Source organism: Crocuta crocuta, unplaced genomic scaffold (assembly GCF_008692635.1).
Source record: "Crocuta crocuta isolate KB4526 unplaced genomic scaffold, BGI_CrCroc_1.0 scaffold18, whole genome shotgun sequence".
In the NCBI taxonomy this organism is placed as follows: Eukaryota; Metazoa; Chordata; class Mammalia; order Carnivora; family Hyaenidae; genus Crocuta; species Crocuta crocuta.
This window is the reverse complement of record NW_027532589.1, coordinates 3679723-3706858: the sequence shown is the minus strand read 5'-3', so window position 1 is coordinate 3706858 and position 27136 is coordinate 3679723. Positions and strand designations below refer to the sequence as shown.

Sequence of the window (27136 nt, the reverse complement as noted above, 5' to 3'; positions counted from 1 at the left end):
TTTCTCATAGGTGTGCCCACTACGAATCACTTAGGAGGGAAAACAGGCTAGCGGGCAGAAAGTGCTACAACACGCTTTACAACAACCGTGGCGGACACTACCAGTGATCACCTGTATCTCGTTGTCCTATCCCCCGGGGACAGAGGGATTACACAGCCCAGCCCCTTTACAGTTAGCTGGAGCCAGAACCTGAACTAATACCATCAAACATTTAAGGCTCACTGATTTATTCTTTCTGGAAGGAAAGCTGAACCTGACTCTACCTTATTATGAATTTTACATACATTCTGGAAAGATCTGCTTTGATGTGTTCTGACCTGCTTTCTCTTAGACAGGCATGACACTGACACACACTAGGTCCCGGGCACAGGAAATTCCACAAAGATTTGTCTTTACAAACATCTTTAAGCTTCATCTTCAGGTTGTCAGTCCACAGGCTCCCCGGGCCAATGCGCAGCCCACGCACATCAGCCGCAGCCAGCTGATCCTAAAATGATGGGGTAGCACTTTGTCTCTCTGTAATGTCCTGCTGGAAAATCTCGGGCTTTTGTAAACGCAGAAAAGGACTGTTTCAAAACAGAACTGCCACTGTCAGACTCTGGTTGGGTCGACATTCCCAGAAGGTCTAGGAGTGACATGTGAGGACTATAAAGGGAATAGAAATGAGTTTCATTCAGTGGCAGAAATTCCCAGGGAATGCACTTTAGAAACTTTTCTTCTAAAACAAACAGATTCAGTGCTTGGGTTCTTTCTTTCCTTTGTCTACTCAATTGCTCCTCACAATGAATTGGTCCATGATCACATTCCGAACAGGTTTCCTCAAAAAGTGTTTCTAAGTAAGAGACAGATCTTGCAAACTCAACAATCTTATGGAAACAGCAGTGCTGAGTGAATTTATTGTTTTCTGAATGGGAATAAAAAAGGATTATTTTTCAATGGTGCTATACTTCCTACATGCCCATTACCACGAAAGCCCACCTTTGGGGAAGCTGCGGCAAGGTTAGCAGTTGCAAAGCCTGCCGTAAAAAGCAGAACAAGAGGGCACAGTTCCGATGTGGAATCAAAACTGCTCCTTGTTCATGAAATCCTCACGGAGACCACAGCCGGGGAAATGGTGAAAGGGAAAAATTGCCCATATATGGCAATCAGTTTTGACGCGAGACTCGTCAATAGCCCATTCTTTCCCAGGCACATCATTATCTATCCGATCTGCCAAATCTGATACTTAACAACATTGTCTTTGGAACACTTGACATACCCTCGAAAAGTCTGTCTTGTAAATCACAAAGAAAGATGACAGGTTTCACAGATTTCATCAGTGGTAAAGAGAAGGGAGGCATAAAGGAACAGATACTAGGATACTCACAATCCTGGCACAATGAACCCTATGAACTGATTGTATTTCAAAAGGGAAAATAATCTCTGTCCCTCAATTTTTATTGAGGCCAAACAAGACACCACTGACTTAACCTATTTATCTCAGCTCCTAACTAAATTGAGTTTTCGGACTGTAAAGACAAATGAACAGGCAGATGGCATGATTTCACGGTACAAAAAAGTAGTGGAGAAAGGTGAATCAGGGCAGCAGACTACTGAAGCTGTAGCCGCTCCCTCCTGTCCCCAATCCATAGAAATAACAACAACAAAAAGTTAAAAGAAAAGGAATCCACAGCTATACTGCCAAGTAAGACCATATCCTTCGGGGACCAACTACAAGGAACTCCTGAAGGTGAGTAAACACTTGAGAGCAGAAAGATGGAGAGACACCAAAGTTGCAAACACGAAAGGAGGGGACTTGCTAAATACGAAATCAGAGAGTCTACACTCAGAGGTGGCTGATGCTCCGAGATGGGAATACCGAGAGTAACTGACCTGATGCGTTCAAGGAGGCTATTGTGGAAGCAGCCGCCTGGCCAACTACAGGTCTACTCGTCCACCTTGAACCGGGCAGAGACATCACAGTATCTGCCCCCAGATGAAAGTGGTAGGAGTGGAGAGACATGGCAGTCTATTCAAATCAACAAGGGCGCACTCACATCCAGAGACAGACTGGTGCAGGCTCCTCCTGCCCTCCCCTGCAATGGCTCGGTAGAAGCATTTAGAACTTAAAAAAAAATTAATGTTTATTTATTTTTGAGAAAGAAAGAGACAGAGACAGCATGAGCGGGGGAGGGGCAGAGAGAGAGAGAGGGAGACAGATAATCCAAAGCAAATTCCAGGCGCTGAGCTGTCAGCACAGAGTCTGATGTGGGGCTCGAACCCACCAACTGTGAGCTCATGACCAGAGTCGAAGTCGAATGCTTAACCGGCTGAGTCACCCAGGCACCCCAAATTTAGAACTTTAAAAGAAGAATAATCAATATCCTCAAAAAATACAAGAAACATATAAGAATGACAACACACTTCCACATAAATACATACATAAATACATATATACATACATACATACATACATACATAGCTTTGAAATGAAAACTGTGACCACTGAAAGTAAGAGCCCGGTGATGGCTGAACACTGAATGGATATAGCTGAGGAGCAACTCACTGAGCTGGAAGATTGGATTAAGTAATTCTTCTAGAGTGTAGCACAGCAGAGAAAAGCTAAGGGATACACAGAAAACAGAAACAAAAGGTCAAAGAGCTCTTGAATGGAGGAATTTGAGAAGAATAGAGAACAAGGGAATAATAAGAGCAAAGACAAAACAAACAATCAAACATGGGGCGCTTGGGTGACTCAGTTGGTTAAGCATCTGACTTCAGTTCAGGTCATGATCTCATGGTCTGTGAGTTCGAACCCCACGTCGGGCTCTGGGCCGTCAGCTCAAAGCCTGGAGCCTGCTTCGGATTCTGTCTCCCTTTCTCTCTGTCCCTCTCTTACTCATGCTTGGTCTCTCTGTGTCTCAAAAATGAATAAACATTAAAAAATGTTTTTTTAAAACAAACAAGCCCAGAATTAAAGAGGAGATGTCTCTGATTGTACAGGATTAATAGGAAAAGACCTACTCCTACAGATCAGAATATGTAGGATGATGGAAAAAAATAAAAATAAATAAATAAAAGAAGGGAGAAAGGACTCTAATTAAAATTCCAATACAATCAAGGCAGCTGGATAAGTATTTCATTTCAATGGTCATGAGCACTACAGATAAAAATCTTTCTTTCCACCTGACCTCTGAGATCATTCCAGGTAACACCAACACCACTATTAACAGCTGGCCACCCAGACCTTGGGTCTCCACTCCGCAGCTGTGCCTCTCCACCCACTTGGGTGAACTGTGTAAACAAAGTTGTTTAGATCATACCTTGGACCTCAACAAGGTCTGGAAACATTCCACTAAATTCCTGACTACAAACTCTAGGCCTATGATCTTTCTTATGAAAAAATGTTCTTTACCTCAAGGCATGTAGTACTTTTAGCTTACATCATTCTTTCACACTGTTGGGTCAGCACTGCTGATTCAACTTCTCCAATTTGCCTGGATCCCAAGACTCCCGATCTTTTGTTAGGAGCCTCTGTCAATTTCTCACATAGCCTTTATGCCATGTTTTCCAACAATTCCTAACTAGAATCTATCTTGTGCATCACAACGGCCCTTACTCCTGGGCTCCTGAGCCTCAGACATGGCACAGCTAAGCTGTTGGCTCCACGTCAAGGATCTCATCTCAAGCCTCACCTGAATCCTTGCTGGCCTCAAAACTGCCTGGGAATTCTTTCTTCATCTCTAGTCAGTCAGTCCCTGTGTCCATTCTTCAGAAAGGCTGTCCAAACCTCCACCATCTTTCAAAGTTTTCTAGCTAACCTCAGCGCCCCTTGCTCATAGTAAATGGCTTAGGATATGATCCGGCTTTTCCCAAATATCTTTTGTGAGCTATTAGTATACAACAAAATATTTTAAAGGTGAAGATACAATAGGTTAGGAAAAGCATTTTTCAACATAAAACAGATATATATCCTGTATCTCTAAGGTTGGTAATTCCTTCCAACTGTACTTCATATACCACTCTCCCGTCTGGAACTGCCTTCTGCTCTGGCTTGAACCACATCACTCTTCTACTTCTCCTCCCACTTCTGGCAACACCCTCTCCACCTCCTCCAGCTCCTCTGCCAACATGCCAATATGCCTCAGATCTCCTCTCCTTTAAAGCCGTAACATGCTCCCAAGGGGATCTCATCCACCCCCACAGCTTCAAGGACTATGGACATATGCCAACAACGACCTCTCTCATTTATACCCAATAACCCAGACTCAAATGTCCAACTGCTCATGACCCATCTTTACCAGATGTCCCCGACATACCTGGACCTCAATTTATCAAACTAGACTCATTAACTTTACTCACTCACCTGCTTCTCTGTATTCCACTTTGGTTTATAGAAATACCATCCACCTAGTTTTCCAAGGAATAAGTCACACTTCCTCTTCCTTAACCTTCAGGCTCAAGTCATCAAGTTCAGATGACTTAGTCCAAAATGTATGTCCCTGTTGCCCTCACTCTTTGTTCCCCAAGTTACAATATCTCTCTGACCTCAAACATTCCCCTCATCTTACATTAGTCTACACCAATGAGTGGCAATCTTGGCTGCACATTAAACCTGCCTGCAAACATTCTGAAGATCCTAATGCTCGGGGCACATCCCAGGCCATTTATTTTAAAGTCTCTAAAGATGGGGACCAGGCATCAGCATACTTTACAAGTTCCCATAAATTCCAATAGGCAGCCAGATTTAAAATTTTTCTAGAATTGAAAACACTGAGCGCATAGATTCAAAGTGCATAAATAATGAGTTAAAAGTCTTTGACATGATGGGAGCAGGGGCAAACCAGGAACCTGGAATTCTAAGGCCTGATAAGATGTTTGGGGAGAAAAGAGCAGACTCTTCCAGACACACGAAGCTAGGACTCTGCTACACATAGACCTTCACTGGAAGAATTACCTTGCAAAGAATACACAGTTTGACCCTTGAACAACATGGGTTTGAGCTGCGTGGGTCCACCCATATGTGGATTTTTTGGATAAATTTAGTATAGTACTGTAAATGCATTTCCTCTTCCTTATGATTTTCTTAAGAACATTTTATTTTCTCTATCTTTATTATAAGAATACAATACCAATTATTTATGCTATTGGTAAGGCTATGAGTAGTTAAGTTTCGGGGAAGTCAGAAATTATACACAGATTGCACCCCTGTGTCCCACATTGTTTCAAGGGTCAGCTGTACTCTGTTGTGAGCCAGGAAGATCAGAGAGGCATTTAATAATGACAAGTCTGGATTCCACCTAGAAAATACAAGATGTATGAATGTATGCACCACTGAGAGGTTCCAGTGACCTTAATAAAGGTAAAATAGCTCCACATAAGGAAGTACATTTTATAACAAATGTATTAGCAGGATTCTGGCTAGTTAACTGTTTTCTTGTGTTTTTGCAGAATTTAGTCTCCGTTTTCAAGTGTTCGATTTCCAGAACTCTAATAAAAGGAAGCACTGACAACATAGCAATGTTAAAAGATGTTTACCACTTTCTTTCATTGCAAAAAAAAAAAAGAAAAAAAACAGTGTAATATATTCACATACTTATGAAAATATCAAAACAATTTTATTTTTGCCATTAATATCTTGTTTTCTAGATGATCTAAAAATAATTTAAGAATCCCAAAATGATAATCATTCAATTCCTATAACACTCGATTTGGTTTCCTTTCATTATTTCTTAGCAAATTCAACCATATATGTTAATTTGATTAAATTAATCATCTGTATTAGATTCTAAGATTCACCACAGGGAAGAAAGAAAGACTCTTAACCAAGATGACAATTATATATTTAATACATCTTGCTTTTAACAGCAATTTTCAAAGTAAATACATCATAGACCTTATAACTTATTAAAGATTTATAGTGCTTACAAAGTTGATTCTAAAAATATACCTTATTTGTTCTAAATGAATAACATTATCTGGAAGATAGAATAATAAATTATAGTAGTATGTGTACCACCACTATAGTTAAGATTGTGTACATATATTCAATATGAAATCCTTTTAGGATTTTCTCGCTTTCAGCCTTAAAATGTAAAAGCAGATTAAAGTTTGGCATACAAGATCTCAGTCTGACAGCAATGGTTTTAAAACCAAAAATTACAAGATCTAGTTGACATACAATGAAAGCATGGGCACATGCACATACATGTTTACATGTACATCCTCTCTCTCATGCAATCCAGCACGCGTGTGCGCGCATATACACACACACACACATACACACACACACACAGTAAGCAGAAATCTCCACCCTTGTGTATCAGACAATTACCATCAATAAAAGTTGGGAAAAAAATTTCACTAAAGTTATGTTTAAACCACACTTACATGGTTCCAGCTGTTGGAAAGATACACACAAAACTGTTATCAAGATCTTTAACATGCACAAAATGCCATCTCGGTACATTCTTCAACAGGCTTAAACTATTTGCTAATGGGCATAGGAATATATAAAAAGCGATGTGCTCGCCCATTCCCCACATGGCATTGCAATGATAATCAGTCACATGACCCTGCCAGCTAATGCGGTTTGCTTTACAGAACGCGGCAGATTACAGAAGGCAAGAGAATTAGAAACTTCATGGGTTTCTTGTGTGTGCCATGTGCAAAAGCAATGGGATATGACAGTATTATTTAACACTTTGCGGCACTGCAAAAGGCCAGTTTTGTATTTCTAAAACACATTTATTCCAGCTAAATTTCCCAATGGTACCTTCTTTTAATTATATATAGTCTTGCAGATTATAGACTTAAAACAATTTAATGCTGATAACCTCTCCTGCTCAACACTTTTACCTCCAGTGTAATTCCTTTTTGGACTCTCTCCAGTAATGCAGGTTTGAAAATGTTTTACGGACGTTCATTTTCATTATGAATTAAAACACCCAAAGCTCTCTGAGACAACATTAAAATAGAAACTAACCACACATTAGGGCACCCATAGCTCAAACTGCTGTGATTAGAAAAATAAAAAGGCACAACAGTAAGGAAAAGAGGATATGCCGGCTTTCCATTTTTGTCTTTCTTTCTTTCTTTTCTTTCTTTTCTTTCTTCTCTTTCTTTTTCTTTCTTTCTTTCTTTCTTTCTTTCTTTCTTTCTTTCTTTCTTTCTTTCTTTTTGGCTTTCCTCTTATTTTATTTCACTCAGTTTATAAACAGTTCAAGCATTCTTATACTCTGCATGACAATAACAGGATATTTTGGCACATCAACATTGTGACACAATATATGGTATGTTTAAAAAATTAATTTAAGAATTTCATCTATTAATGAATGTATTTTTAATGTAGTGCATATATATTTTATAGTTATTTAAGTCAAATACATAAAGGTTTGCAACTGATTTACAGATGAAGCAATCACAGATTGCAGTAATATATGTGTATGTGCATGTATATGCATATGTGCATATGTATGTGTGTATATGTATGTGTGTGTGTATATATATTTACACACACACACACACACACACACACACACACACCTATACACCAATCAAGGGGAAAACTGCATCCTGGCAATTTTACAGTCCGAAGTTTTGCTGGAATAGCTATCATGCCCTTTTCAGCTTGTTTTTCTGTACAAAAGATAGATTTTTGCTTTCTTCATTCCTGATGAGATTTTTCTGCGATAACTTTACATTCATACTGTAAAAATTAAAAGGTTAACAGATTAAGGTTTATTTGGAATACCAATTTCCATATAAACTAAAAATTAATACTTTATTAACATACGCCCACTTTGTCAAAGAAGCTGAGAGGTATGCGATGATTTGAATTAAACGACAAACGTGACAGGGAGAAAGAGAGTTCACGGTCTAGAAGTGAAAAGAGACAGCAAATGCAGGCAACAGACAAGGTGACTGCATTTCAAGCAAATAACAACAGTATGATTCAGATCAATCCTACTACACGAAAGGAAGCAGAATGGGTGAATCAGCAAAGGAAAGGTCATGAACTTCACAACAGGACTGATACAGTGAATTCAGATCATATTTTGTCAAATTGCTTTACAATTTCAAGGAAAAAAATCTGTCACATTAGCAAAATCTTCTGGTCAAAACAGTATTTTCAAAGCATAGCTATAGATGTACACCCACCACTCAAAATAAAGGAAACTAAGAGGCTTAAGATAACCGAGTGGCTAGGGTATCAGAATGACAGCAACATAAGCCACTCAAGTCTCCTAGCTGCCTCCAACGATTAGAGTGACAACACATTCATGGAACTGCTGTGGCCCCTGAATGCTTCTCCCTGTCCCCTGCCATCTATGACTGGGGTTATCCACGGTGTCCGTCTTCCTTTTAACTAATATGATCAAACACCTTGATGTGCCAGAGATGGTGCTAATTTCTAACTACTGAAGCAACTCAGTCACTAGTAATGTCTCTTTTCACTTTTAAAATAGTCTCTTTTTGATGGGAGTAGAAACCTATAGATTAGTTTTCGAAAATAAGATGATACGTCCTATCACCTTACCCATGACACATTTGAGTTTTTCTATCCGATGGTTCCTCTGACCTTTAGTATGCTTGGTTTGGAGAAAACATCTTAATAACAGATTAAATAAGCATCAGCTTACCATTGCCAGTTGTCGACCAATGTTTCCCATTGTTATGCCTCCAGCAAAAAATATACACGGTAGCCAAGAGCGAACATAGAGAAAATCTGGAGATGTATATCTAGAATAATAGAAATGCTTTTAACAACCCACTGAGGAAGTACAATGACACTTATTAATGGAAATAAGTTGTCAAGTCTATAAAGCGGCTGGCCCAGTTTTAAAATCTCAATTCTGAAATCATTTGCCAGTTATTTTTAGCAAACAAGCACCAAGAAGAATACTTACTGATATACACCATTATAGACTAGCAATTGAGTGACCAAGGTTGCCAAGAAAGCAATTCCTACTCCAAGGCCAAAACCACTTCTAGACCTATCAAAGGTCCACCACAGTCCAATGGAGAGTGCAGCCAGGGTGAGAGATAACTGGATGTTGTTATCAAAGTCCACTTTCTGAGATATGGGTTAAAGAATCATCTTACAACTTGTAACTGCATAATACCACCTGTTTATTTTCATGAAATAAGAGATGTTACTGTTGAGACACGAATTGATTGCTTATTCCAGAGCGCGGTCAGTCTTTTCATACAATGTGTGACACTGAGTGAGATTAAAACTGTCTCTGATATTTACTAAAGATACAATGAGTGCATGATGCTTCATTAATAGATCCCACCTACCTGTAAGTCCTTAAAAAAAAAAAAATTCTATCTACACTCACAATTATAAGATCAGACCCATTATTTGAGAAATGCTTTCTTTGCTAAAAATGTAACTGGAAGCCTCAGAACACAAGTATTGCTAAAGGAACATACTTTTGCTAAAAAAGAGACCAATATTACTTCTCAAACAGGTTCAGAATTACTTGAGAATCATACAAGAACTTGAAAATAGAAGAGTTGACAGCTATTTAACAGGGTACCACATTCTCTGTATGATTTACTGACAGACACATTTTATAATAATGCAGTTCAGAAACAAGAGTACCAAGGACACAGTATCCCTTTCTATTATGTCAACTGTTCTAGTTTTAATTTGTTGAGGATAAAGCCTTGAAGTGAACATTATCTTGCAACCTGCCAAGCTATTTTGGTGCCTGAGACTTTCTGGTATAGGACAGTTTGCTCAAATGATATTTTATTTCCGTCACCTACTTAAGCATCTATTCACAAATGCACGGCCCTTTTCTACTCCTAAATCTCTGGGCAAAACGAAGCTTTACAAATTCAATTTTCTCATTTCTTTGCTAGAGGATTACACTAAAGGAATTAATTTCAAGTATCATTAAAAGGGCATTATCTATGTCCCAAAGGCCACATCTTGGCTACATACCCAGTCCCCAGGGGAGACTAGATATCTTGCCAAGCTAACTGGCCATGCCGTAACTAGAGAAGAGAGGAGAAGTTCAAAAAATGCATACAAAACTATTTCTTACTTCCTTTAACATCCCATTGTTTACCACCATCCCCCTTCCCCCACCATCTGGTATCTCTAAAACCTGGTTTGCTTGACTTCTCGGCATCTGAGAGCTATTGTTGGCCACGCCCTCAAGGTCATTTCTTGATTAGGCTTGATTTATGAAAAAACCTATAGTTTATAGTAGGCTTTCCGGAAAAGTTTCCTTATTCTTTACCAGACGTTATACCTAAAGCTCCAAAGGAAAGGTTATATGCTCTGATTTTTCTATGCAATAAACATGCTTTTAAGTGTAGAATTTGATATTAACTGAGTTCTACCTATGATGACCAAATTAATTTCATTAAGGGTCAAAGCAAAATAAACAGGTAAACAGGTAAAATAATTGATCTGAAAAACAGTACCATGTCATTTCTCAAGTCTAAGGGACCTAATATTAAGTCTATGTTATAAATTTATGTTAACATTTTGCAAACATTTTGGATTTTACTTAAAGGGCAGGCAGAACAGTTAAAAATTGCTATATTCAGGTACTTCATTGACAGAGAAAGAAAAGAATGACCAAAGCAAAAAATTTAAATTAGACACATAAAGCTTTTTAAATCCCAGACAAGGCCATTTAAATTTCTCTATTTAAAAACACGGGAAACATCTAGGGTAGAGCTATCTAATCCACCAGCTGGAGAGGAATTTACGCGCTCGCTCACCAGGCTCCTGAATAGAAGAAGGAGTCCTTCAAAGCCTTGAGTCAGGATCTCTGGGGTCAGGTCTCAGCTCTGTCCCAGACTTGCAGTATGAATGCCAACCCCTCCAGCTTTCATTCATCTTATTATTTTTATAAAGAAAATGTGGAACTAGGTGATTTCTAGTTGTCCTCTAGATAGAATATTACAGGAGTTTATCTTTTTAAACCCTCCTAATCACTAGATTTGTTTGGGATAAAATCCTAAATCTCAAAAGACTGCAGCAAGCTAAACACGTTAGGAAATTCTTTAATAGGGAAATGGAAAACCAAAATAATAACTGCCACTGAGGGCCTTCCAAATTCATAGACCCCTAAGGGCTAGCATAACTGGGAAGAGAAAGGCGACGTGTTTGTGGAATCGAGGATCATCACGTGCCTCCATTCCTCTTCCCAAGCCTTTCCAGAATACCTCAGTATCTTCTGTAAAAGACAAGGAATCTACCGGCCACATGGCCCACCCCCTCTCCAGCTAACTGCCAGCCTTGAGCCTGGTGCAGAGCAACAAGAGGCAACCCTGGGCAGCCTGACCCACATTCCACCCTTACCCCAGCGTCCAAGCTCCTGCTCCTCCACACTCTAAGCCACATCTTCTAGAAAAGGGAGTACTGAACTAGCATGTCCCAGACTCTTTTACAAGAGAAAGTCAGGGGTGGGAAGAAGACGAGAAGCAGGGAAGATGACAAGATAAAAACCTCAAGAGGGCAAAAACGTTTGTTCTGGGGTGCACTGTGGTGTGGGGGAGAAGACAGTGGGGAGAAGGGAAATAGAGGCCACTTTACCCTTCTAGCAAGGACACTATAAAAATACTCATACAGGGGCACCCGGGGGGCTCAGTCAGTTAAGTGTCTGACTTTGGCTCAGGTCATGTTCTCTCCAGTCGTGAGTTCAAGCCCTGCATCGGGCTCTGTGCTGACAGCTCGGAGCCTGGAGCCTCCTTCGGATTCGGTGTCTCCCTCTGTCTTTTTCTCTCTCTGCCCCCCTCTCTCTCTCTCTCTCAGAAATAAACATTAAAAATTTTTTAATAAAAAAATTAAAATATTCATTAATCACGAAATAAAACGTCAGAATCTTTAAATGATCACATTTTAAAAATACATACCTTAGGGAAAAACTTTCTTTTTGGCCAGTGTCTAAGCTGAGTATTTTCACTTACACCACCTTTAAGAACATTTACGGGGTTTGCTGACACTGATTAGAACCAATAGATGAGTCTGACATTTTCTGAAAAAATTATAGGTTCTTTAAATTAAATCAAACCAAAAGAAAAAGAAAGAAAAGAAGACAGCATGAAGCCACCACCTGTCCTTCTTGGCAAGTCTTAAATGAAAAAAGGGAAGAAAGAAATGCTTTGAAAACGTACCTGTTTCAATCTTAGAGTTACTGACACTATACGGAAGTAATTTCTAAGCTAAGAAACCCACGCAAAATCTGCAAACATGCAAAGTTTCCGAGTGCTAATGAAAACCGGGGACTTTCGGGAAAGGCTCTACCCCCTCCCCACACCCCACCCGCACGCACACAGGTCCTCAGGTGATGTTTCCGCAGTACAGCATACACGCTTTTGATGACAGACACAGCCCACTTTGACAGTGGCGAAGCTGCAAGGGACGGTTTAACCTCTGGTTTGTTGCGGCGGCTTTGTGATTATGCATTTCGCCACAGTGGAAAGGATACAGCACTGGCGTGATTTATGCCGACAAAGACAGCTACGCACCGCATCACACTGGACCACTCTCTTTTAAATTTATGTGGTTCTCCTAGATGCCTGTCAATGCAGGGGTATAATAACCCAATCACGGCTGTGGAAAAAAGGAGAAAAAAAAAAACATTAAGTCATCTCCAATGCTAGACTGGCAAAACTTAAGCTAAAAGAGTCACTACAACCCCTATAGCCATTTGAAAGATTGTTTAAAAGGCTCTTCAAGTTACTTAACATCAATCACTGATATTTTTAAACTTACCTCCTAAAAAAAAAAAAAAAGATAACACCACTGAAGAAGGCACTGTAAATGATTACCGCAGTATCCTAAACTGTAATTGGCAAAGCACGATTTCCACGCATGAGTCACAGTTTAGCAGTTTGCTCTAGATGATTCATGCTACTCTTCTACTACTACTATCTCTGAGGTTTGAAAAGCATCAAACCAGCTGGCAGTTAAGCAATGTTCTCTCTAAACTACATAACCATGAAACATGCTATAAAATGCCATAGATTGTCTAAAGAGAGCCGGAAGCGTAAACGTGTACAATAAGCTCATCGCACACATCGTGTTCCTTCGGGCGCCGATGACTGTCCCGTTACACAGACTATCTTCGCTCCGCCCGCTGGTCTCCCGTGCCCAACGCTGTCCCGACCTTCCCCGCCACCCTGGCCCTCTAATGAGACTCTTGGCCGTATTGTCAAAACGGGGAAACTTGCAACAGAAGTCTATATGTGAGCCTCCTTCTGCACATAGGAAAACAACCTAGGAAACTGATTCTATAAGTTATAAATTTCAGTTAAAATTTAAACTCACTCTTAAAAAGATGAGGAGAAATCATTTTAGTACGTTTCTTGGTTTTGGAAAGAACATCTTCGATGTTAGCTGCGTAATTATGAATAACTGTACGCAAAATGTCTATGCTTGAGACTCAAAATACTTGCACCCGAGTTTTAATTAAAATACTTGTCAGACTTCAACACTCTATTCATTTAATGGGAGAGGATTTTAAAAGCGAAGTTAGTCATTTAAAAAAAGACCTTAATGAACCAAAACATTCTTCAACAGGTTATGAGGAAAATGTACTTCTACAGATTAAATTTAATAGGAAATAGCTAGCCAGCTTTGATTTGCTAAACTTCCTAAAAACAGAATGGAGAGGTTGCCATTAAGTTAAAGACACAACTGTTACAACAGTTGAAAAGCCTGTTTAGAATGCCCAAAGCTATCTATGATGTATCTTGAAATTATTGTTCCAAGATCTGAGTGCCTGAAGATCAGGAACCCCACTGTTAGGCATTGGCTAGCTATACCTTAACAAACGATGCATCCAATCATTAAGGGAAAATGGAAATCAATTAATATCAAAACTCGCAGGCTAGCAGACCTCCATCTGGAGGTGAGCTGCTACAATGATGTATCTGTGTCGTAACCCACAAATCTCAAAGTACTCTCCTGAGTTAGGCTTTTGCTGAGGATAGCTCGTTCACAGATCATCAAGAGATTAACAACAAATTTCAGCAATGCCGACCTCCAACAACTATTAGTAAATTTAAAACTTTCATATCCTATTCTTATTTAAAAGGCTCAACTCTAAAATCCTATGAGATTAACTGACAGCGTTTCCAAATTTCTACAAAATTAAAATGGCACCGAGCATGCCTAATGGTTGAAATATATCTAAATGAATGTAACCTCTTTTTTTTTTTCTCAAGGGGTCATGAAACTAACAGCTCATATCATTCCTCGCGCTCGCTCTCCCTCTCTTTCCTCCCTCTGCCTCTTGCTGAGTAAAATCAACTAAGATCAGGCATCCAAGTCAATTTTCCTCAGCAGCTGATGCCACAGGTAAAGAATTATCACATAGAGAATACTGACGTGTGTGCAAAGAAATAAATAAGTAAAATTGACTAGATTTGTATGCATGTGATGTCAGACTCGCAAGGGAGAGACAACTGAGGAGAGAAAGCAAAAACACAAAAAGGAATTTAAACTGCCACGCTGCCAACCTTGGGATTTGCCAATAAAAATCAAATCCATTGAGTATGCATGGTTCTCGGATGCTCGCTGAGAAGGAGAATTCGAGGAAGCTTGTCACTTCCCATTAAATGTCTTCTTCCTTCCCTTTAAATAAAGGCATGGCAGAGTCTGATCACAATATCTACAGCACGGTGAGGCTCCACTGTGGGGGAGCTCAGCACAACTGTCTGGGCTTCTTTTCCTCTTTCTCCACTTTCCTATCCTAACGGGATAGACTGTTAAAACCATGCCATCATATGCAAACATCATCCTGCTGAATCGGAGGGTGCTCTGATGCAAAATAACATCACTTGGGATAGATTCAAGCTCTTTCCCAGGGACCAGTTACAGCCTACCAAGCCGAAATCAGAAGAAGTTTGTAAGACATCAATATTAAGTCACCATGCTTTCAGGACGGAAGTGTGTTTAATTCAGTTAAAACACATGGTAGTGTGTTTAATTCAGTGATGCACTACAAGGGACAGTTACAATCAAACGTTTTGCAAGGAAAGGGGGCTGAAAGCACAAAGCCACTGAATGAGATGGACTTCCGTGGAAAACTACTACAGGATAGGAAAGGTTCCATTCAATAAATACCTAAGCTCCCACAATGTGTCTGGTTCTTGATATTCAGTGGCGATTTAAAAAGAAAAAAGAGTAAGACACGATCCCGGCCCCAAAGTGACCACAGCGTGGCACTGATAGCGTCCGGTGGGGGCCCAGTCTCCCCTTGGCAGGTGCTGAGGGAAGGCAGGTGCTGGGATGTCAGGAAAGATTCACCGAGAAGGTGGTCCCTGAGGAAGGAGCGCTCGGCAGGTCAGTGTGTGGAAAGGCTTCCTAATCCCAAGGAAGCATTTGAGGAAAAGCATGGAAACTGCAAAATACCCACTACTACCTGGAGCTGGAAGCTTCAGGCAAAAAGGAAGCTTCAGAAAGACTCACAAGAACAGACAGGTTGGCAAGGGCCCTGCAGATGCTGGGGAATCAGGAAATAATGCCATTGAATTTGTACCAGAGAGAGGGGCATGCGCTCCTATGGCACCGAGGGCATCACACGCAATAGGGGCCAGGGAGCAGGCAGAGTTCAAAATCAAAAGCAGAAAAAGAAAGCAGTGAAAATTCCCATCAGAGAGGTAGAGGGCCGCCTGGACCAAGAAAGAGACAGGGGAAACATGGAAGTTGGACCCTTGGAGGTAAGAGCGAAGTCTTGCGGGGCTCCCCAGAAACTGGTAAATGACTGCCTGGTCAACCTGGAAAGATTGGCTTTTCCTTTTTACATTAGACGTTAGCTTCACAGGTATGAACATAATTTGGTTATTTACAATTTTCAAGTCAGTTTCTGTAGTTATGTTATGCACACGATGGTGGTTATCTTTTTCCTCTATTCATTCTTCAGAAAGATTCCTTTCCAGCCCTCGCTCATGTTCAAGAGGTTTCTAACTGATTCCAATGCACTGCACACACAGAGAAGTTAATCAGCTTGAAACACCAGCCATTATTAAATTAAAAATAGAGAACCATAAAAAGGAAAATGAGAGCAAAGGCAATTTACCAGACTTCTCTACTGGGTGTCCTTCTAGAAGCATGGCTAGCAAATCTTCCAGCACTTTGTGTCACAAGGCAAGGGAGCAAATAACCAGGGGCCCTTCTGTTTGCACGTAGGAAGTGGTGATTCTGCAGAGCCCTCAGAAGGGGCTCAGCCTATGAATATTGTTGGATGGGAAAATCAAAGGACAATTATTGGGTTTTCTGACTTAAGATGGTTAAGAGCCTAAAGAGTTCTGAAAATGCCTACCAACACACATGCAGAAAAACATATACATACTTTGAACGCATGTCAGCTTGTACACACTATGTTTGTCATATGATTTACTTTTTATTTCTTTGATATTTTCCCTAAAATTGGGGGCCAGAGGGGCAGGAATCCATTTTCTACCTTTGGCAACTGTCACAAATATGGTACTTTGCTTTCATTTACTAAATACCGCGACTTACCCAACAAAATCAGTAGCAACATTAACTGAAATCTAGATTCCAAAATGCCTCTCTATCTTCACTTACCTTGTGGAATGTACCACTGTCAGAAGAAACACTTAAGCAAGAAATGTAAGTGGAAATAGCCCAAACAGAGAGCTATGAAGTTAAGTTTGCAAGTGTGACAAACCTAGGGGCTGGGAAAAGGAAGGAAAGCAGCGGCAAGGTGACCGAAATGTAGCATTAACATTTGGAATCTTCCTTTCTAAGTAGGAGCTTGTGGCAAAAATGCCCACACCACAGGGACAAACGCGGCCCCTGGTCCTCTCCTTAATGGAGGTACAATGAAACCTCGGTCAAGTTCTCCTGCCCCCGCCACGAATGTACACCACACAACAGTACATTCCATGCAAGCCAGGCGCTTCATCTGCAAGCTTCGAATGAGGCACCCCTAGGAGAGGGGAGCGTGAGCAGCTTTCTCTTTCCCTTTCTCCAGCATGTGAGATGTGACCTAGCTGCACCACTCACCGGGTGGCTCTGAGACCCGGGGCTCGCTGGTATCCTCTCTTCATCTCAGCTTCCTCATTCCCCCAAAGCAGGCGCAATGTCAAAATCTCACTCCCAAAGGGGCCCTATGGATCCCTGGGGTTACGGGGTGAGCCTAGCACATTAGGAGGCATTCATTAAGAGCTTCTCTCCCCTGACCTTCCTTTTGTCTATTCTGAAAAGACATGTTCTTCCAAATCCCAAATAGCTTCAATTCATAACCAGATAGTAGCTATACCATAGGAGAAAATAAACAAACCAGGGGTGCCTGGGTGGCTCAGTCAGTTAAGCATCTAGCTCTTGATTTTGGCTCAGGTCATCTCACGGTTCGGGAGTTCGAGCTCATCGGGCTCTGCGCTGACAATGTAGAGGCTACTTGGGATTCTCTCCCTCCCTCTCTCTGTCCCTCCCCCACTCTCTCTCTCTCTCAAAATAAATAAACTTTAAAAAAAAAACAGAAAAATATGGTAGGAAAACTTAATTTTTTCTTTGGAGTTTCAATGAAAGAAAAGAAAATACAAGAGGGCTGGTAGATATGACAGAGAATGATAAAATATAATTTTGCTTTCTCCTCTGTTTGGACTAGTTTGCCTATTCTCTCAGAAAATGTAATAACCCTGGAACAACTAAGAATCACTGCCTTTACAAACTTTTACTATGAATATTGTAACAGAGACATCGATCCATAAACCATACTGGAACCTGACCACAAAATGCCCTTCCATCCATGCAATTGCCTAGTAGGTTCCGCGAGGTCATCTCACACCTAACACCTCACTCTTCAACCTCCAGCTCTAGGGTGGAAGTCAAGAAGGATCTCCATTTTACTGCAGGTATTGGTGTATATTAAATATGAGACACCAAACGGACATTCCAAAAAGCAGTTTCTCCCTCAATCAGAACTTTCTTCTACCACCCACTGATGGCTTCCTTCTATTACTTTCTTTTATGAGGTAGTATTAATCTATTGGTCTCTGTCATTGGAAGAAGGAAAAGAGCGTCCATTATGGAAGCTCAGTATTAAGAAGGCTTTCTGAAATGCTCCCCTTTATCCATGACACATTGTCCACCAAAAAAGATCTACAATAACTACTGAAATAGGATAATGATTTTTAAGCTAAGAGAATCTACCTTATTTGTATCTTTAAGTATTCATTATTCTTAAGCTATATCTGATAGCAAGATACCAAGAAGAAAGCATGTCCAAAAATCTATAAAATAATAACATGAAGCTTTAAATTTTGAGTTATTTATTTATTTTGAGAGAGAGCACTCGTGTGCACACACACTCAAGCGGGGAAGGGACAGAGAGAGAGAGAGAGAGAGAGGCAGAGAGAGAGAATTCTGAGCCGGCTCCACACTGTCAGGACAGAACCTGATGTGGGGCTCAAACCTACAAACCATGAGATCATGACCTGAGCTGAAACCAAGAGTCAGACGCTTAGCCGACTGAGATGCCCAGGCACCCCGAATTTGGCTGATTTTGAAAGTAAATTATTGCCTACATGAAGCTTTAAACTTGAATAAAATGACTCCATCTTTCAAGTTTTCATCTACTTCAAAAACAAGGTCACAACATACATGGATCCAACCCTTAAAGCCAAACAGTGGCAATGATGATCAAAATAACTTAGAGTAAGACTTAATATGAGGTGGGTTGAAGAAAGGATAAAAAGCCTCAACCTGAAGAGAAGCAAGATTTGTTTTAGGGTTGAATTTTTAAATTTTTTAATGTTTACTTATTTTTGAGAGAGAGGCACAGAGACAGAGTGCAAGCAGGGGAGGGGCAGAGAAAGAGGGAGACACAGGATCCCAAGCAGGCTCCAGGCTCGGACCTGTCAGCGCCAAGCGGGACACGGGGCTCCAGCTCAGGAACCACGAGATCATGACCTGAGCCAAAGTCGGACGCTTAACCCACTGAGCCACCCCAGCGCCCCTTAGGATTAAATTTTTTAACGTTCACAGGTCAGACAGAAATCAGACACAACAGTACCTACCCTGGGATTCCATTTACATCACATTGTGGAACAGGGACAGAAAGATCAGGGGAAGCCTGAGGCTGGGGGTGGGGAATGGACTGCAAGGGGGCACAAGAGGGTCTGTGAGTGACGGAAATGCTCTACAGCGGGACTGTGATGGTGGGTGGCACAAGTTCACGCGTTCGCCTAAACGCATCGAAGCATTCATTTAAAACCGGTCTGCTGTACTGCACTGAAATCAATGCTGGGGAAAACAGGTCCTGCTCAGCCAGCATGCGCACTCGTGTGCTCTGCTCCCTCTCTGAGCATCACAGAAGCAACCTGCACGTACCTGAGGCCGTGCCACAGCACGGGGGCACCCACCATGCTGAAGAAAAGATGCTTGCGATCACGTCGGGTGGAAAGAGTGTCACGTTTCTCTGAATCTGGAGTAAATTTAACACTAATGCGAGAAATACTCCAATAAAAAACAGCACCACTCCGCGAATCATCAAGTTCACACTCCTGCTAGTGACAGATGAAATATAGGGGCCACGCTTTTTGGGCCCAGGCGACTCCGTCTCTCCTTCTGCCATGATTTCATAAGTTCAGTAAACTGGTAAGACCAAAAAAAACAACAAAAAAAACAACAAAAAAAAACACTTCCCAGCCGAAAAGCCAACTGTCTGTTAATCGCAGCAGGCTGGCGTTTCTTCAGTCACAGCATCTTGTCCTAAAAGAGGACCTACCAGAAATCCTGCAAGAGATAAGAAACAAGAAATCAATGTTTGCCTAATAAACGATCCTACGATTTTTCTGATTTCGATACTAATTAATTTCAAAGTACTAATAATGAAATGACAAGCTTATATATTATGTAAATTAGTTACTTACTGCATAAGAAGTGGTTTAAAAAGCATTTTTAGAGGCATGATGTAATAAATAAGTGATTTTTATTTACCTCTATTTATATATTTACCAAGACAGAATAAGTGACCTGCAAGGTTCACAGGTTAGATGAATAATAAAAAAAACTTACCCCACCTCTGAGAGGAGCAGAGCAGGGTACCTGAGACAGTCCCCCCAGAATCTGGAAGATTAAAATCCAGGTTTCTGTTTCTTCTACCTAAATCTCCAACCCTATCGGTTACAACAGATAGGCCTAGAGATTTAGGTAACAATCTTTATACTCATTATACAATAAATGAATTCATATAGGAAATCAACATATTCTGACTGAAAACTTTGTATTGCTCACAATAATATGTGACTTGCTCGTGAGGATTGCCTCTCTAGGAGAACGGCTCAAGCTGTTGGGCTGTTTAATGCTTATGTGTTTGAGTATTTGTACAAAAGCATCTTACAGAACACAGACCGCCACCCACTCAGCTACATATACACCAAGCACAGAAACTGGTCCTCGGCCGGCCCTCCACAGGCCTCAGCTGCATCCCACCCCTGCCTGGACCCAGTCAACCCTTGTTGCAACCCGAGGAGCTACTGTGGTAAATCTGCAATAAGAAGCAGAAGAAAGGACACGAAGGAAATGAAGGGTAATCCACGGCTGGGGGGTAAGGAGTTTTAGCCACACGGCTCCTGACTCCAAAAGCCTACAACTGTGCCAGTACCATCAGTCTAGGCATCCGCTCACACCTCTAACCAAAGTGATCTTTCCTTTGTGTGCGTTTGTTTCAGACAAATAACATTTGATGCTTCTATGAGTGGGAAAATAAAAACAAAAAACCATGTGTAAACTGGGGGCTTGGGAGAGGGGTGATGACTTCAGAAATAATCACTGTAGGGGAGGCTGGGTGTCTCAGTCATTTGAGTGTATGACTTTAGCTCAGGTCATGATCTTGCGGTTCATGGGTTCGAGCCCCACGTCAGGCTCTGTGCTGACAGCTAGTTCAGAGCCTGGAGTCTGCTTCAGATTCTGTGTTTCCCTCTCTCTCTGACCCTCCCTGCTCACACTGTCTCTGTCTCTCTCTCAGAAATTAAAAAAAAGAAAAAAGAAAAGAAAAGAAAAAAAAATAATCAGTGTAGGGGCGCCAGGCTGGCTCAGCTGGTTGACTGTATGACTCTTGACTTCAGTTCAGGTTGTGATTCCTGGGTTGTGGGATTGAGCTCCACATCGGGCTCTGTACTGAGCATGGAGCATGCCTGGGACTCTCTCTCTCTTTCTGCCCCTCCCCTGCTCACATGCAGGGGGCACACATGCTCTCCCCTTCTTTCTCTTAAGAAGAAAAACAAGTCAGAATGAAAATGAGAATATTTGTGAGTACTAGTAACTTTCACAACCTATCAGTTCCATGTGATAAACACAGACAAAAGACTTTTTTTTCCTTGAACCTCAGCCACATCCAAAGCTCTGTGCCTAACACTCACACAGGGAGTTCTGGCCTCAAGCAGGTCTTCACAAACCTGACTTGGTCTATAGCATACCTGAACTCTATGGCCTCGCGGAGTACAGAAAGCACTATGTATTATGGCTGATTCACGGGGAAACATATTCCAATACCAACTCAAAATATCTCGAAAACATCTCCTGATCTGGTTTTGCAGACTCTTCCTTGCTGTCGTATCCAGCATATTACCATGCTGTACGTTCTCTCTACATTTACCGAGGTGCTTGGTAGCTATAGAATTCTTCACTGTCACCATAGTCATGACTATTGATACAACACCCATCGACAGAGGGCCAACTCCATGCCAGACATAGAGTTAGCTTGAGTCTTCAAGATCATCCAAAGGTAAGCATTACCAACCTCATTTTACAAATGAAATACAAAGTCAAAGAGATTTAGCAACTTGCTGGAATTTTACCTTAGGTCTGACTCCAAAAGCCATCATCCTCTTCCTTGTAAACCCTGAGTCCCATTCCAGCCCAACTCCTCAGACTTGTCTTTTAGCACATGGATACTTGTAAGGGAATTTGGTTACTGAAAACATGACAGACATGGAAAAACTAACTCGAGTGTAATATATTCTCAATACAAATAGGCAACTACATGATAGCACAAAGATCATGAGAATAAGTGAAACAATGCCTTGGAATTTTCTTTAAAAGTACTTACTACATCAAGGTGTGAAAAGAGGTTTTAAAGGAGAAAAAATCCTATGGCCAATTTACATACTGTGTAAGACCAACACACTGTGTAAATCCCTTCACTTCCCAGACTTCCGGCTGACGCTGTAAACCCCCCCACCAACGCCCCCCCGCCCCCGCTTCTGCTGTTAAAACAGCTACTGGAGAACAAAGAGTGTATATACATTTTAAGCAGCCCAAGTTCCTCCAGCAAATCATTTGTTTCTGTCTGTGCTTTTTGGAAAAAAGCAAATGGCAAACTATATGTCGCATTGAATCATGTTTCTCCGAAAGAGCAAAATAACTTCAGCTTTAAAACGCGCTGTTCAATTGTGCCTGGCTCGACTCACAATCGCCAGTGTTTGTCAGAGGGCACTGGCATTTTGGGCAGGACAATTCCTTGTTGTGTGGAATTGCCCTAAGCATTGCAAAACACTTAATGTCCCTGGCGCTTGCCCACTAACTGCCAGCGCATTTCCCCTCCCCTGCCTGAAACAACTAAAAATGCCCCTACATATTTCCAAATGTCCCCAGAAGGCAATGCCCTCCCACTGAGAGCCACTGATTGCTACAGACTGTTTCCGAAATCTAGAGACTTTCTAAACTATTTAAGTCATTCTACCATAGATGTTTATTCAACCTTTCCTCCCACTTCACCCCAAAAGTTTTCTTTAAAAGCAACACAGGATTTGTTTGCTGTTTGAGTGTTTTTTAAAAGCTAATATTTTAAAAGTCCAAGAAGCTGACTTTGATGACTATATAATAATATAATAGTATATAATTACCGGAGACAAAAATAAAAGAATGCTTTTGAAACACTTAAGGAAATAGGAGGAAACTGAGGGATCATCTATTCCAGGGGGTATGTGAGCCTGATGTAAAACAAAACAAAAAAGTTGTGTGTATGTGCATTTTTCTGCAGAGTTCCACAGTTTGTATCAAGTACTCAAAAAGTCGATGACCCAAAAGGAAAGTTAAGAACCAGAGAAATAACAGTTTTCTCATTTTACCAGCAGAGCAACTGAGACCCAGAGCGGTCAAGTGAGACATGATGAAGACTATATACTACTGGGTCTTGCTGCCACAAATGTGTAGTGTGCTCCTGGAAATGACCAGACTCCTCAAACGGATAAGGGATTCCACAAAATCACTCACTCCCTACTATGCAACAGCTAAGTTCCTAAAAAAGCATGTTGTTTATAATATCAGTCACACAACAGGGAAGTGAGTTATTTAAATTAAAGCTCTTGAAATTAAGAATCCCCCAATTTGTTTATGTTAATGTAAAGTTCAGTTTTCTGAATTTTCAGTTTCAGTTTCTTTCAGTTTCATAATTATGTACTGAAATTTTTTTCTTAAAACAAAATGTAACTATAACTTTAAATATTACTCTTACATCAATGATAAATTTGATTCTTCAATTTTTTTTTTTTTAAATCTGTATTTGGAAACTTTAGATTACTCAAGAAATAATTTGCTGATCAGGGAAGAAGTCTCTGGTATAAAAATTTAAAGAACAGTCCCTTGGATGCCTGGGTGGCTCAGTTGGCTAATCCTCCAATTTTGGCTCAGGTCATGGTCTCACAGTTCGTGAGTTCAAGCCCCGCGTCAGGCTCTGTCCCTGAAGCCTATTTCTAATTCTGTGTCTCCCCCTCTCTCTCTCTCTCTCTAACCCTCCCCCGCTCATGCTGTCTCTGCCTCAAAAATAAATAAATAAATAAATAAATAACAAAAAGAAAAGAGCAGTCCCTCAATAGATCCTCAACAATAATCCTGGTAAGTAGGCAAGTATTTTTAATCCCCATTTTACAAAACAAAAAATGCTAAGTAACTTTCTGAGATGATAACACTGTATACTAAGTAGTATCAGGACTAGCGCCCTCCCCCACCTCAGCAACACTCTGGCTTCATGTAGAGTTCTTTCCCATTTCACCACAGACAAAAACAATTCGTGTGCCACACAAGTGGCAGCTTTTAAAGTCATACTGATCACTGTAAATACCAAAATAATGCGGGGTTTTTTTTCAAAAATTAACAAAGAAAAATCTCCCATATTACATACAAAATTTTTATTCTTCCTTGAGTCCTGACCAACAATTTCTATAAAGTACATGACTAAACAAAAAGAAAAATAGTTCAAACAGTTTAGATAGATCAATAACAAATCATCAAAACTGGAAAAACATTAGTCCAGTTATATGACTGTCTATTAATGGACTGATGTTATTACTTTTATAAAATAACTGCTACGTGATTCTGGGCCTTATGAATGAAAATCAAAGTTTATATCTTCCACTGAAACAAGTTTCAGGAAGTAGACATTAGAAAACAAACACCAAATTTTCGATGTATTGTATTTGATCAATTTCAACACCCCCTCAAATCAAACAAGATCATTCATCTTCCAGTGATTAACAGCCACAGAAGTATATTTTCTTCCTCATGTTACCCTGTCACTTCAGGTGTTTAGGTAAGATAGTCTACTATATAATAAAATTAAATCACTACCTCACATCTTTTGCATCATGTGCTCTCTTAATTATAATGGCATTCTCAAAACAGAATAAGCATAAACATCAAGAAAAACACACATCACTGAAAAAGTTTAACTCTCCTTAAATAAAAGCACACAAATATGAATCATAAGCTAGGGACACTAAAACTTCTAGAAAGACAAACATGTTTGACTTGAAGACCCTGCAACTCATCTTTCCTTTTTATGTCAAAATCCAAACACAGAAACCATTAACCAGGCAGCATTCACNTAAAAAAAAATGTCAAATCTCAGTCACTGAAAAGTTTACGTTATCATTTGGGAATAATTTTCTGATAACAATGAAAACAACTGGTCTCCAAATTACTGAACTACATCTTATCCTTTCCTTTACTGGCCTGATCATACATAAAAGTAACAGTTGTCAGTTTAAAAAGAAATCAACCCCTTTCCCAAATTACAGGATTCACTGCCTGGTCACTTTGTATCAGATATGGACTGAGAACTATAACAAATCACAGAAGTCAACCTAACGTTCACGGAAAGAATCAAAGGGGGGAAACAGGAGGAGTACTTGACTGGTATGTTTCTATGGAGATCCTATAATTTAGGCATCCCTTCACTCATTTTCACCCGGTGGCTGGCAATCAGGGCCAAGCGCCAAAGTCGGAAAACAATCTAGCCACTGCCTGCTTGGCTGCCTTCATTCTTCCTGTACCTAGGTCTGGAGCATGCCTCCCCCTGCAATCCTCAGCTCCATTGCAATACTGATCTGGGCCAGTTCCCATGGCGCAGCTGTCCAGGCTACCCATTCCTTCTTAAAGCATCGCCTCATCAATCCTACAAAATAGTAAGCTCTTCATGGTGTATTTTCCTAGACTGCGGAGCTACACCATACTTGAATAACTTTTTTCCAACACTAACAGGGCATGGGTCATGGTCACTTGTTTTATTAGCACACGTCTCCCCAGCCCCCTCCTCCTCTCCTATCATCCACACCGCTTTCCTTTTCCAGACAGCCAATCCCCACTGAGCAACCCTAAAATCCCAGTAACTATCACCAACCGACTTCTAGGTCCTGACAAGAGTTCTCTTTGGATTTACCCACACACCTACTCCAAAGGTGTCCAATTCCAATCCAAAATGCCAAAGTCCCACTCCTCGACCCAATATCCACATATCTTCTTGCGGATTCTAAACTTACTAGAAAAATCTACCTTTTGGATCCATCCCCCTCCCACAGCTGAGTCTCTCTGGCTACAAGCTTCCCAAGTCCTGACAGCTCTACGCTTGACAGCTCGCCGACCTCCACCCCTCATCAGATCTGCAGGGTCGCCCTTCCAGGCGTCCTCCAGCCTTCTTGCCTCTCCGACACTCTTCCACCGTCCGGGGAGTTTCGGCCGCTCCTATGACCTCCGCCCGACCCATCTGTCCCCTTCCGGACCTCCCCGACCCTTCTCCAGGTAAGAGGAGCCCCTTGCCCTTCAGGCCCCATCTGTGGTCCTGGCTACTCGCATCTGCCAGCAGCGTCCCCAGGATGCAAACACACAAGCAGTTCCTCTTCCCGAAGGCCACCTCCCTCTTCAGGCCGCTTCCTTCAGCATCAAGTCCCCCGCGCTTCGCAAGGGGACCCCAACTCACCCCCGCCTCCGCCATCTTCTGGGACCTGCTCCCGCCCCCCTCCGGCGCTTCCTCCTCCCCTCCCACCGCTCCGCCTGAGCTCCACCGCGCCTGTGCGGTCGACGGGGCGGTGCTCCGACGATCGGGGCAGAGGAACTTCCGGTTACGACCCGCTCTAGGCGGTGAGCCCGCGAGACGGGGCAAAAAGGCTTCCGGTCTCCCCGAAATCTGAGGCTGCTAGTAGGCGTGGACTGTTTCGATGGTAGGAGGTGGCTAGGTCAGCTGTTGTTTGCTTCTCGGGCAATCGTGAGTTGTGACGCGTCTCCAGGCCCTGTGGGCGGTGTGAGAGAATCGCGCACTGACACACTCACACTGTCTGGGAGGCGTGACCCTCAGCGTGTCCCTCTGCTCCGAGGGGAATTGAGGGCTCCGGAGCGCAGGCCGCCGGGTTCTCCCGCCGAGGACGGTGACTCTCAGTGTCTTTGTGCTTTTGCCTTCTCCTTTCCCGACTAAGTCATAAAAACATAATGGATGTTTCTCTCATCTTCATGCCACAGCACTTTATAAGGTTTTTATTGATAATCGTTCCCCAGGTTCGATCAGGTAGCACGGTTTGGGGACAGTTGTTTTTGTAGGAAGATCTTTAGAGGTTTATAGCAAAGTAGAGAAAATACAGAGTCTTGTAAACCCCTCTTTGTCAAAAGCTGTGTTGTAATATGGATGTGATGAGGTTACAGTGGCCTTGAGGAAAGTTTTAGGTGAAATTTGAGACTGGCATAATTGCTTAAGAGCTTTGCATAAAAGTGTCAGTGAAATTCCTTTTTTTTCTTCCTTTGAGCTGATTAACAGTAAGATGGATTTTTAGGTTTCTAACCTTTATGTGGGTACATTTAGTTCTGAAAATTAAAGTCGAAGTTAAACCTGCAACAAAATGCATCTAGGCAATAGGATCTTTCTTGTTTTCTCTAATGTTTCCT

General features: G+C 41.3%; 1 protein-coding gene across 3 annotated transcripts; it reads right to left on the bottom strand.

Moving 5' to 3' along the window:
- On the bottom strand, positions 1–26228 carry INSIG2 (insulin induced gene 2). Of its 3 annotated transcripts, none has more exons than XM_077779627.1 (6): positions 26181–26228; positions 19313–19717; positions 12438–12562; positions 8889–9055; positions 8622–8721; positions 1–645 (listed from the first exon to the last, which is right to left on the bottom strand). In XM_077779627.1, the coding sequence occupies exons 2-6, from the start codon at positions 19554–19556 to the stop codon at positions 592–594; spliced, it is 690 nt and encodes a 229-aa protein (XP_077635753.1). In that variant the 5' UTR covers positions 19557–19717; positions 26181–26228; the 3' UTR covers positions 1–591. The 3 variants fall into 3 exon arrangements, with proteins under 3 accessions (XP_077635753.1, XP_077635752.1, XP_077635754.1); XM_077779626.1 differs by lacking the exon at positions 1–645 and adding an exon at positions 5141–5279; XM_077779628.1 differs by lacking the exon at positions 1–645 and adding an exon at positions 7100–7687.
- Positions 26229–27136: the final 908 nt, after the last annotated feature.